Below are 13,555 nucleotides of genomic sequence, written 5' to 3' on the forward strand. Positions count from 1 at the left end.
TTTTTTCTAGTCTTGTAGCAAGCACTTTACTGATTATTTTAAGATCTACGTTCATTAGTGATATTGGACGATAACTAGATGGGAGTTTGGGGTCTTTTCCTGGTTTTAGTATTACTGTAATACTAGCCAAATTCATGTTTTGAGATATTCGACCTTTTTCCTTAATTTCTGAAGCCATTTTATAAAAAGTGGGTGCTAGTATAGACCAAAATTCTTTATAATATTCAACTGGAAAACCGTCTGGTCCTGGAGCTTTATTGCTGGGCATGTGTTTTAAAGCTTCATGTAGTTCCCCTACTGAAATGGGTGCGTCCAAAACCATTTCCTGATCCTGTTGTAACTTTGGAAGATTGAGGTAGCTGAGAAATTCCTCAATGCTGTTGTCTGATGGATCTGTTTCTGAGGAATATAATGTTTTATAGAAATCCCTAAATGTGTCATTTATTCCATCAAGATCATGGAGGATATTTCCTCTTGAATCTTTAACAGAGGAGATGGTTGTTTTCTCCTTGTTTGCTTTTAATTGATTTGCGAGAAATCTTCCAGATTTGTTGCTATGTTCAAAATTCTCTAAGCGAAGTCTTTGTAGCAAAAACTGGGTTTTTTGGTTAATTATTTTATTCAGCTCTAGTTTAGCCTTTCTTATGTGATTCAGCACTTGCTCTTCTGGAGAAGCCTTGTAGGCATCTTCTAGTGATTTTATTTTAAGCTCTAGTTCAGATATTTTTGAACTCTCCTTCTTTTTCTTATGTGATGAAAATGAAATTATTTTCCCTCTCATTACTGCTTTTCCTGCCTCCCAAAGAACACATGCTGATGTTCCTGGTATGTCATTGTTTTCTATATACAAAGACCACTCCCGTTTGAAGTAACTGATAAAATCAGGATCTTTAAGTAATGATGTATTAAGTCTCCATTTGCTATAAGATGGTTTAGTTTTCTTATTCATTAGGGTAAATGATACTGGTGCGTGATCACTGATAGTGATGGAATGGATTTTAGTTTCTGAGATACTGTTCATCATAGAGCTGTTAGTGAGGAAGTAGTCTATTCTGGGGTATGAGTGGTGGACAGATGAAAAGTAAGTGTACTCTCTAGCAGTGAGGTGTTGTGAGCGCCAGACATCACAAAGACCAAAATCCTCCATATATTGTTTAACAACTCTTGCTGACTGCCAGACCCTATGTTTCCCTGCTCCGCCCCCCTTGTCCATCCCAGAGTTTAAGGTCATGTTGAGGTCGCCCCCAATGATAAGTGTATTATCAAGGTGATCATATAGTAAGGAGAAGAAGGAATGAAAAAAGGAGGGGTCATCAGTGTTTGGGCCATAAATATTTGCAATGCATAACTTCATGTTTAGGATAGATAATGTCATTATTATGAATCTTCCACCTGGGTCTAAAATTATATTATTAGCAGTAAAATGAATTTTCCTGTTTATCAGAATGGCTACTCCTCTTTGTCTTGAGTTGAAGCAGGCCGAGTACACGTGAGGGAACTGTGCTGTAGAGAGTACGTTAGCTGTTGTTTTTAATAAATGAGTCTCCTGTAGCAGGACAATGTCTGCCTGTAGATCATTCAATCTGCTAAACACCTTCAACCTCTTCTCCCTGGAACCAGCTCCCCGTATATTCCACGTAACAAACCTCAGGGTGGTCATGCTCAAGCTACTGAAGTGTTTCTATAAAAGTATGTGTGTGTTTGTGTGTGTGCAAGCCCACATTAATGCATGCATGCTGCGTGTAGATTGTGTGCGTATATAAATTCATCTGTGTGTACAATGTTCCTATATGTCTGTCCACATGCTTAGAGTGTGTGTGAGAGTTGGGGGTGAGTGTAGATGTGATTAAATGTGCTCTGTGTTGTAGGTGTGTTATGTGCATGACATTTAGTGTCTGTGTCATGTGGATGTACGTGCGTACCCTACCTATTATTGTTGGTATGGCATAATAGAATGAAAGAGCAGCTAGAAAGGAAAGGAGTGAGAAAAGCAAACAACTACAACTACACATAAAAAGAAATAGCACAAACAAAAGAGCAAAAACAAAAGCCCTAAAGGGGGGGGGGGGGGGGGGGGGGGAGCAACAACAACAGCAAATTTACAAAGACTGGCAGTAAATGTACAGTTCTGAATTACCATAATTAATGTGCTTATAGCAGATTAACATGTAAATTTAACAATAATTAGCTGTATGAGTGATAGATATTACTTGAGGTTAGTAGAGCCAGGGGGTGGTATTTTTGTCACGGTAAAGCTGTCCATTGACGAACAATTTGTCCACCGCGATGACTGCACGGGATCCTTCGTCTCTGAGCTTTTTTCGGATGGGAAACAGGACCCTGCGTCTCTCCAGAATCTCTTTGGGAAACTGATTATTTACACTAAAATCGGTCCCGCTGAGTTCCGGACCTCGATCCCTCACCTGCTCTTTCTGCTTGTAGCTCACGAACTTGGCTACAATCGGTCTGGGTCTGCGGCTGTCCGGTCTTTTCCCACCTAAGCGATGAACTCGGTGAAATGAGATGTTCCTCACCGCGTCTTTGGGTAGCTTCAGCTTGGTTTGGATAAATGATCTTATTGTTTGCTCTGGATCCTCTTCTTGTTGCTCCGGGATTCCTGCGAAGACCAGGTTGTCCCTCATGCTGCGCGCCTGGAGATCGATCACAGTTTCCTTTATTTTTTTATTTTCCTCTGTGAGTCGAGTCATTCCCTCGTTGAGAGAAGTCACCGTCTCCCTGAGGCTGGCGTTCTCTGCGGCCAGAGACTCCACCTGCTTCTGGCTGAATTCCAGCGACTCCCGCAGCGACTGAAACTCCCGGTGGAGAACTTCCAACAGGCCCAGACGAGCGTCGAAGCTGGCGAGATTTTTGTCAATGGACATCAGGATGTCCGAGGTGTCGTCCCCGTTAGAGGACGTCGCTCCGGGTGAGTCTTCTTTCCGGCTTCTCTTGGAGGTTGAAGCGGATCTGGGCGCAGACGGAGTCGGTGTTTGGCTTGTCTTGCCCATGACGATGCGGTTGAAACACTCGTCAATAAACTCCGACAAGCTGGTGAGATCCTCCTCGCTTTGCTCCAGAGTTTACCTTGAATAAGACTTTTTAATTATTTGCTTCCAGAAACAGTTTTAAGATTATATTGGCAAGAATATGATGTAGAATGAATATTTGTTTTCACGCGCCTTGACTAAATCTGCCGTCTCGCAAAATTTACGTCACTGCCACATCACTTACCTGCGCCTCTCTCACTTACCTGCCCGCCTCCGAGCTTTCTGTAGCTAAAAGCTAACCGAGCTAACCCGGACATAACAGTAGATAACCAGCTAACGGAGGTAAGCGGGCTAATGCTTAGTCACGTTGTTAACCGGCTAAAAACCGCGGCTGTTCTACTGACTTCTTCTGACTTGATGCAAGAGATTGGGTACCTGTCAATCAAAAGGATACGCCCCTAAATATGCCGAACTTGGAAATTAAATTACTTTTAAACGGATGAGTTAGAAAAAAAATCACTCCCCCCACAGTTGTCATGAAGGTAAACCTGACCTATTAAACCTAAAATAGATTTTTTTACCAGGCTGTAAACATGTTTATTCCTGCTGTGAAGTTGGTCTTTTTAACATGGGAGTCTATGGGGATTTGCTCTGTTTTGGAGCCCCTAGTGGATGAAGGTGGAACTGCAGTTTTATGCACTTCTGCATAGGCTTCACTTTTAACCACCGGAGGCTCCGTCCATCTTTCATACACGGTCTATGGTTGGAACCAGGCTCAAGTTGTCCTCAATCACGTCCGTGTAAACAAAATGACGGTCCTCCAGACCGAAAACAATTAAAAAAGTTTAAAAAAAAATTTCGCTTAGTATGTAACAGGCTATAGAGAGGGGATAAAATTAACCCGACCTTCTCTAAAGGATGTATTCCCACCCCAGGTGGGAAACATGAGGAAAGAAAAACACTGTATTCCTGCGGAATTGCATAAGTAATGCATAAACAGGATTACCGGCAAATGGTTGTGGAACACAGACTGGATGGTTCCGGCCAAGATGGCGGGTTACGCAGTCATAAGTTTCCGTGGCTGAGAACAGTTTCTAATCTCCACTTCTCTTGAACTCGTGTTATGGGCTTCTCTTGACCAGAAAAAATCTTAAGTGTAGCTTTGTTATCTCCAACTAACTTACCACAAAGAGAGCATCTCCAACTGCGTCGCTTACGCCTAACTCGTCGGGGGAAACCACATGCTAGCTTCTAGCTAGCTTCCTGGTAGCTTAACGCCAACTATAAATAACCCCCACCATGCACCGATCCGAACAAGGCACCAAAAGAAAGGACAAAGACAGGTCTTTCTCTTCTAAGAATACAACAACAGCTCCCTCCAAAGTCATGCCGTCAACTGCTAAATCCACAGCGTCTACAAATGCCAACGCTATCGATGGCTCTATCCGTGAGCATGACTATAACAGTTCCTTCACCGAGAGAAGGCAAAGCCCAGATCTATGTCCACTCCCAGAGTCCGACCCGAACACCCCTTCTAAACCTGATGGGAAAAGGTTGAAAGGTGACCTCACTTTAGACCAGTTACAGAATAACATCGCCACCTTAATCAACGAGCGCTCGGATAATCTAGAAAACATGATAAACCTTAACACTGTGAGCATCAATACCTTGAAAAAATCTATTGACTTCGTGTTCGCAGAGGTGGAAACCTTGAAAACGGAGGTAAAGGCAGTAAATCTAGCTTGCGGAAGTCCCACCCAGAAGGTATCGGAGTTAGAAATGAGGCTCAATGAGATGGAGCGTTATCAACGCAGATGGAATCTGAGACTTCATGGGATCCCCAAAAACAAACAAGAAAACATCAAAGCCAAGGTTGCTGAGTTATGCTCTGCTGTGGTCAGGGTCAGTCACACCGAGATTAAAGAGGACATTGACATTGTTCATCGTTTGGGTCGCTTTAACGACGCACAGAAGAGGCCAAGGACGACGATTATTCGCTTCACCAACAGATCGTCACGTGACCTGGTATGGAGAATGGCCAAAGACAGCAGCTTTCTCAAAGAAAACAAGCTGAGATTCACAGAGGATCTCACCACTGCTGACAAAGTACTGCGCCAGAAACTTTGGCCACTCACTGAGACTGCAAGGAAAAATGGAAAAAAAAGCTCATTTTGCTGGTGTTCGTGTGATCATAGAGGGGAAAAAGATCCGGTCGCCTCCTCCTCAACCTGCTGCAACACCTACACATGAAGGCATGGACGTCATGGCACCCCCATAGTGAGAGTGAATATTGCTAGACCTTGCATTATGTTTACATGCTCTCTTTTGAAGATATGACATTATGTCCTCAGGCACAGTTCTTGTTACAAATGTTATGCCTACAAGTTTTGATACTGAATTCTGAGATTTATAACTTTTGATCTGTTTTATTTATTCCTCTACTTTAAATTTTCCTGACCCTTATTCTCACGTTAGCAGAAATTCTGCAATAGCCAAAGAGTCTGAGTATTTCAGTTTGTAATTGCATATTGATACAGATGGGTACTTTCTTTTAGGATCTACATATACTGCCACAAGAAACTATCTTTTTTTTTTAATTCTTTTTTGTCCTTTAACCCTTATTTGTTCCTGGTTAGAGTTAAAACTTAAAATACAAGTTGAGATTTGGAAATTGTTTACTGTGTTCTTAGCACTTCTACAATGTCCCTTTCTATATTTTCCTTAAATGCTAGGGGTTTAAGAGAAAACATCAAACGCAAAGCTTTATTTTTGTTTGCCAAACAGCAGAAAACTAGCTTCTGTTTTTTTCAAGAGTCACATTCAGTGGATAAAGATACCACTCTATGGAAAGCTCAATGGGGAAATAATTTGTGGCTTTCTCATGGCTCAGAAAGATCAGCAGGGGTCACGATACTAAAAAAAAACAACTTTAATGATAAAATACTTTACTCAGAGAGTGATCCTAATGGCCATTACTTGATCTTGATCCTTAATCTTAAAAACAGTTTCATCCTTTTAACCAACATTTATGGGTACAACACAAAACCAGAAAATGATCTTTTGTTTGATGCTTTGGAATCTAGGTTTTTACACTGGCTCTTAAAATATCCCAGTGCTATCATTTTAATCGGCGGAGATTTAAACATTGCAATGAACGGTTTTTTGGACAGATGGCCCCCAAACACCAGCAATTCTTCTGCCTCTAGCCTCTATACATTTATGCAAAAATTTCATTTAGTTGATATTTGGAGAAAGAAAAATCCCACTGCTAAAATATTTACATGGAGTAATAAAGCCCATACCTCAATGTCTCGCATAGACTACTGGCTAGTCTCTGAATCTTTAAATGAGATCAATATCAATGCAGCTATAATAACAACTCCACTAACTGATCACAGGGCTGTATCATTAAATGTCTCTTTCGAGGCAAATCCCTCAGCTGTCAGAAATTCACATTGGAAACTTAACAATGCTATATTAAAATATGATTTTGTAATCCAAAAAGTCAAAATGTTAATAAAATGCTATTGGAGGAAGGCATTAAATGGTGAGTGCTTCTCTAAAAATTGGGAACTCTTGAAATATGAAATTACAAAATTTCTTAGAGAATTTGGAGCCTCCTTATTTAAAGCTGAAAAATCTGAAGAAGCAAATGTAATCTCTAGTATCACAGCTCTTACGGTTAATTCACCTCAAAACTTATCTGAAAATGAAGTACAAGACTTAATATTACTCCAAAATAAACTAGATGATATCTATAAAATGAAAGCAGAAGGAGCATTTGTAAGATCGAGAAGGAAGTGGCTGGAGGAAGGCGAACAGAATTCTGCATACTTTTTTCAATTAGAAAAGGCTCACACTAAATTAAACTCTATCTCTAAACTCTATATTAACAATGTAATTACTGATGATCCAAAAGAAATAGCTAACTATTGCTCCAAATTCTATAAAAACCTGTATGAATGTCAATTTAAAGAGAGCGATAGTATCCAATTTTTTACACATTTAACTAAAACCAAAAAACTCAATCAGGAACAAAAGTCTGCATGTGATAACCCTTTAACTCCCACTGAAGTACTGTTGGCCATTAAAGGCTTAAAACATAATAAATCTCCAGGGACTGATGGCCTCACCTCTGAATTTTACATCCTCTTTGCAGAACAGCTGGCCCCCTTCCTTAATCGTGTATTTAAAGAAAGCATTGACAAACAAGCTCTTCCTCCGACTCTCTGCCAAGGACTCTTAACCCTGATACCAAAACCCAAAAAGGACCCACTTATACTTGATAACTGGTGACCGATTTGCCTCCTAAACAATGACTATAAGATTTTAGCTAAAATCCTAGCCAACAGGATGAAAGCAGTTCTAGATCATATAATTGACGAATCTCAAAATGGTTTTATGCCCAACAGACACATCTCTAATAATGTCAGACTTGTTCTTGACCTTATTGATTATGCAGATCTCTGTGATGACAGTAGTTTTATTTTGTTCCTAGATTTTCGAAAAGCTTTTGACACTATCGAACACAAATTCATGTTTCAAGCCTTAGAAAAATTCGGTTTTGGCCCTTATTTCTGTGCAGCTGTTAAAACCATGTATAAAAATGCAAACTGCTCCATCAAACTCTCTGCAGGCACCTCTCCTAGGTTTGATGTAAAGCGCGGCGTTAGACAGGGCTGCCCAGTCTCCCCGTACTTGTTCCTGCTATGCACTCAATTACTCTCAGATTTTATTCAAACAAACCACCTGAAAGGCATCACTATGGCTGAAAGAGAAATAATCATCAGTCAATTGGCTGACGATACAATTTTTGTTTATACAGGACGCCTCACAAGTCTCCGCAGCCATCACCATCATTAAATCATTCTCTAATGCTTCTGGTCTGGATTTAAATATCAACAAATGTGAACTTCTGTCTCTCAAAAACTGTGATGTCCCTTCCATCTGTGGCATTCCTGTAAAAGGACTCGGTCACTTATCTCGGCATAACTATTGCTAAAAATCAAGATAAAAAATGTGCTTTAAATTTTGACCCTGTCATAGAAAAAACGCAGAAAAAGCTTAATTCTTGGATCCAAAGAAATCTATCAATCAGAGGCAGAATATTACTAACTAAAGCAGAGGGCATTTCTCGTCTGACCTATGCAGCCTTGTTCCTTAATGTGAACAAAAAAACCGCAGACTCCACTGACAAAATGCTTTATAACTCTGTATGGAAAAATAAGATACACTATATCAGAAAATCAGTCCTGATGAATTCTTATGAAAATGGTGGCCTAAACTTCCTTGATTTTTCCACTTTAAACAATACATTTAAAGTAAACTGGATTAAACAATTCCTTAGAAACCCATCTTCTATCTGGAACTTCATTACATTACATTTTTTCAAAGGTTGGTGGCATTAAATTTCTATTACTTTGTAACTACAATATCACAAAAATCCCCATAAAGCTGTCCAATTTCCATAAACAAATGCTTCTCTCCTGGTCCCTAATCTATAAACATAACTTCTTCCCACAACAATACTTCGTTTGGAACAACAAAGACATCTTGTATAAACACAAATCATTATTTATGGAGAACTGGTTTAAGCATGGAATCCTGTTGGTTAAACAGCTATTCAATCCCAGTGGTGTTCTGATGTCTTACTCAGAACTTTTAAACACCTACGGCATCCCAATACCACCAAAAGAATATGCTCTTGTTTTTGATGCCATCCCATCTGGTGCCATAATGCTCCTCAGAAGTTCTGCCGCTGCTGTAACCACTGCTACCAACTTGGATCCTATCGACACCAATACAGGTCACATTTGTTTTCCCACTAAAAAGAAAAATAACAATCGTGACATACGCAATTTGTTCCAGAGATATAAAATCTCTGTTCCAAATGTAGTGTCTTACTGGAAAAACATGGTTCCAAATCTGAACTGGAAAGCTATCTGGCGTCTTCCCTCTAAATATTTTATTGTGAACAAAATCAAGGAAGTCTCAATGAAAATCATTCATCGTTTCTATCCCTGTAAACTATTTTTGCACAGGTACAGAAAGGATATTGAAGTCACCTGCTCATTTTGCGATCACTCTACTGAAGACACTCTACTGGTCTTGTGATTTTTCCCCTGTATTCTGGCAAAATGTGTGTACATTTATTTCCCAAAAAATTGATTTTGACTTCACCCTAGTATATGAAGATGTATTGTTTGGCTTTTTTTCCTTTGACCCTGCCAAATCAGATCAATATTTTATAATCAATCTAATTTTGTTGTTGGCAAAATACCATATACATAAATGTAAATTCTCAAACAAAAAACCCTCTTTTTTAATCTTTACAAAGGAAATCAAACAATACCTCACAACAATAAAACATTCTAAAAATAAGAAAGCTGTTAAAACCACTGATTTATGTCTGCTATTCAACATCGACTGAAAAGCATATACTCCTCTGTACTCCATACTCTCTGATCCCCTGTCATTATCCCTGTTCATGTTTTGTTGTTCTGTACTGCATCCGTAGCTTGTAATGTCCAACTGTCAATAAAGTTTTGGTTTTAAATAAATAAATAAATAAATAGGATTACCTGGAGGTTCTGGAAAACTAGACAGAAACCCGCAGTTCCGGCTCTTCAAACACAACCAAATCCTTAATAATTACCTTCATTTTGTGTCACGTTTTTACATTTTTTTGTTATCTCTGCCTTCAGAACCAGAACCGGAACAGAACTTTATTCATCTTAGTGTTGTCCAGTAGCCGCCTGTTAGCTTGGACACTGCCTCCAGAATCGCCACCGTTTGGACACATTACAGATAAACTCACCTATTCCCGTCGCCAAGTCTCAGTTCTGTGATCCGGTACCAGAATTCACGTTGGGTCTGACAGAAGCGCCGAACCGAACCAGAAGGAGTGAAACTTTTCTGTAGCTTCTGCTTCTTCTTCTTCTTCTTCGCTTCGCTTTTTCTTCTTCTACGACTACTAGTCCTCCACTATGCCATAGACATCATGCGAGCTGACGTCTCATCCCGCCGCCATCTTTGATGGGTCTCCATGCGCCTCCAATGGATTTATTAGTGAGGTATAATCCCAACCACAACAATAACTTCACCCATTTTTACCTGATTTTTCTCACAGTTTGGTTGGTTATAAAGGGCAGAGATGTTGTTATGATACAGATCACTGTAAAACATTAAAAACAACGTACTTCTATGCTAAAATGTTTTTATTATGCTATTTAACTAAGACCTAAGGTAGCTACAATATAAAAAAATGTATAAATTAATTTGATATTAACATCTTTGATTGTTTATTGATGCATTTGGATTTATCTATTTTTATTTGGTCAAATAACAAATTATTATTCTACCTTGTTAAATGTAATTCCACACAATCTGCTCTCAATATTTCAGTGGTTATTGCAACCGTATACTGAACAAAAAACGGGAATAGTTGCTGCTTTCTCTTGACTACGGCTGACTCTTTGTTTTATTTACATATATTAATTTATCAATATAAAGATACAGTTGTACAGCGTCTGAAAATGAAGTATCAAAACTATGCAATTCAGAAGTTACCCAGAAAAACACTCGGAGAGCGCAGACCTCTGCCAAGTCTTTTAAAACGTTCCTGGATCCAAACGGTGATCCGGATCACCACCAAAATCAGTTCTTCCTTTTCAAATTTCTAACAAGTCCTGAAAATTTCATAAAAATCCGTCCATGACTTTAGTTATCTTGACTTGAACACAAACAGATAAAGCCGGTAAAAACATAACCTCCTTGGCGGAGGTCATTATGCCACCATGTAAAACTCTCTTTGTGAAGCATCAATATCATATTTTTCCATAAACACCTCATAGGGGTAAAAAGTATTATTTTCATTTAGTATTCACTGCTTTGTTCCACAAAAAGTTTTTTGTGTGGAAACTATGTTGACTCTGCAGCAAAACTCGAAAGCGGAGACCCATTCAATATGGCTCAATGACGCGTCTATGTATATATGTCTATGCACTACCTCCTTCTCTTTCTTCTTCTTCTATGGCTGTTTTAAACGAGCTTCGCTATAATAAAGTCTGATGGGAGCGTCTGATAGAGTATTAAGCTGGTATTAACTCATTTGAAGCCAAAGACTTTTAAAACATAAAGGACCTGATTGAGTAGAGTGGATCTGTGGCAAACCTTTTTAACATTTAATAGCTAGGCTGGATATGTACTTACAGGTATCTGCAATTCAATACTTCTTGCTCATAAATGTCATTTCCACCCACAATGTCATTCTTCCTAAACACAATTGTAATTTCAGATATCCTAAAATTAATTTTTACAGTACAAATTACGTCACTATTCCCATTCAAGTGTACTGGGTTGGTTATTACAGAAAGTCACAACTGAGTTGCAGTCATCTACAGTCTATGGGATATCCCAAATTCAAGTTAAAAATATCTCTAGATGCCCTTAATTCAAGGTTTCCACATCTGTTTATCATAAAATGATGAGAAGTGTTTCTCAGATGAAAGTATGCAGACAGGGTGATGTTATTGATGTGGGAGTGAAAAGAGAGGGTGCTGTCGAGGATGACACCCAGGCTCTTCACCCGAGGGGAGGGAAGGACAGCGGAGCTGTTGATGGAAAAGGGAAAACTTTTAACCGAGGAAAGAGTGTGGGACTCTCCCACCAGGAGGACTTCTGTTTTAGAATTGTTCATATTGATGAAGTTGGATAAAAACCAAGAATGAATTTATTTTAGACAGACGGTAACAGAGGTTGGTGGGAGTGAAGAGGACACTTTGGTAGAGAGGTGGACCTGGCTGTCATCTGTGAAGCAATGAAAATGAGTGTCTGCAAACAGTGGAAGAATACAGACAGGGAAAGAGTTGGATTTATGAAATTTGAGTCAAACTAATTGTATAAATGTGATATACACATTGCACTGTCAGGACGAAGGTTATGATGTTCACATTGAGGTGTTGGTCAAAGCACACAGCATTCTCTGGTAAATGTAACTCCCTTTACTGTCACTCATAAACACAACAGCACAGTATTGCAACCACAGGCTTACAGGTGTACAGTTCTGGACTGGCTGAAGTAAATTAATATATGTGTGGTCTAAAATCAAAGACATACAAAGCCAAATATAAAGATAATTCTTTTCAGCAAATAACATTAAAGGAGAAATTATTAATCCACCTGTTAAAACTACACATGAATATTGATATTATTCACTTAAATACACAACAGAAATACGTAACTTCTCACGATAATCAGTTTACTGGGATTAACTGGTCAGTTTGCCTGATGGCGGGACTGGTCCACATGGTGAAGGGACGGGGAACAGTTCTAAGTAAGCGTTCGAATCAAATAACATTCAGAGTTATTAGAAAAGCTCCTGTTTATACATGTAGCCCGGTCTAAAATTTCATTATAGACCCAAAGGACTAAAATATAAATATGTTAAAACCCTTTCTTAAAATGCATTAAATATTGTTAATCACAGTAAAACAGTTAATTTCTTCTGTTAAAATGTGTTCATAAATAGTTATAAAAGTCAGATATAAACCAACCCAAGGTTTTGTCATTCAGTTTGGGAAAAATGCTATTTGCCACAAGTTTGTTTGGAACGTACTTATCAACATGTGCTTTTGGTTACCAATCAACTTGATGTGTTGTCAATATTGTATTCTCTGTTATCATATTGGTTGATGTAAACTCCATGTCCAATCACATGCATAAGGGAGGGATCTAAGACTAGGAAGTGAAGGGAAACAGCTAGGATTGAGGCATTCAGCTACTGCGTTTGCCTGACGAAGGATGTGAAGCTAAGCTACAGGGAAAAATGGTCAGAAAACATTGTGGATGCAGAGTCTACATTGCTGTGTTGGACTATATAACCCTGTGACGATGGACCAAGAGGAATTCTCTGGACTCTTGTGCTGTGGATAAAAAGAGAGAGAAACGAGTTTCACCGACACAGCCTGTGAAGCCGAGCTGCCAGCCCGGTAACGACCTGCATGTTGACCGACAAGGTTTTAACCATCCATTGCCTTTGAGCATAAGGAGTTGTGAGTAAAACCAAAGCACCTTCACCTTAATTTTGGTTTGTGAACCAAAGAAACGGCCATTTTTCTATTTTTTTTTTTGGCCCAACGAACCCGAGCGTCGTATCAGGCCTGCAACAATTGTTTATTGGAGCGTCAAAGACTCTTTAATTCCTGGTATAAAGCTGAACTTGATTTAATTGGACTCTTATATGTGTGGATGTTACAGTCTGAAATAGTGTTTTGATGAAGTTGTGGAATAACTGAACCCCACACATGTATTGAGAGAAACCCTTAAAACTTTATCTGCTAATTTTTATTTCTTTATTTTTATTTACTAAATATTTTGACTTTAAACTTTCTGTGTTACGTCTTAATTGCTTTACAGGATAACGGGTGTTATTGATTTCCAGCTACAGTTGTTATTCTGAGTGAATGTAAACTATGGTATTTTACATTTTCTCCTTGGGAGATGGAGGCACCGCCATAATTAAAAAAACCTAAGTAAGTGTAAATGGTTAACAGCCAACTATTATTGTT

At 39.0% G+C, this 13,555-nt stretch overlaps 1 protein-coding gene across 1 annotated transcript in view; it reads right to left on the reverse strand.

Annotated features, from left to right (window-relative positions):
* mipol1 (mirror-image polydactyly 1) overlaps nucleotides 1-13,555 on the reverse strand; it is a gene marked incomplete at its 5' end in the record, with an annotated part of 108,225 nt that overhangs the window by 93,094 nt on the left and 1,576 nt on the right. Inside the window, one exon of the mRNA XM_079261675.1 lies at nucleotides 9,805-9,971. Coding sequence (XP_079117801.1) covers nucleotides 9,805-9,971 — 167 coding nt within the window. The remainder of the gene's footprint in view (nucleotides 1-9,804; nucleotides 9,972-13,555) is intronic.

This window comes from Telmatherina bonti (assembly GCF_933228915.1).
Source record: "Telmatherina bonti genome assembly, chromosome: 22".
Lineage (NCBI taxonomy): Eukaryota > Metazoa > Chordata > Actinopteri > Atheriniformes > Telmatherinidae > Telmatherina > Telmatherina bonti.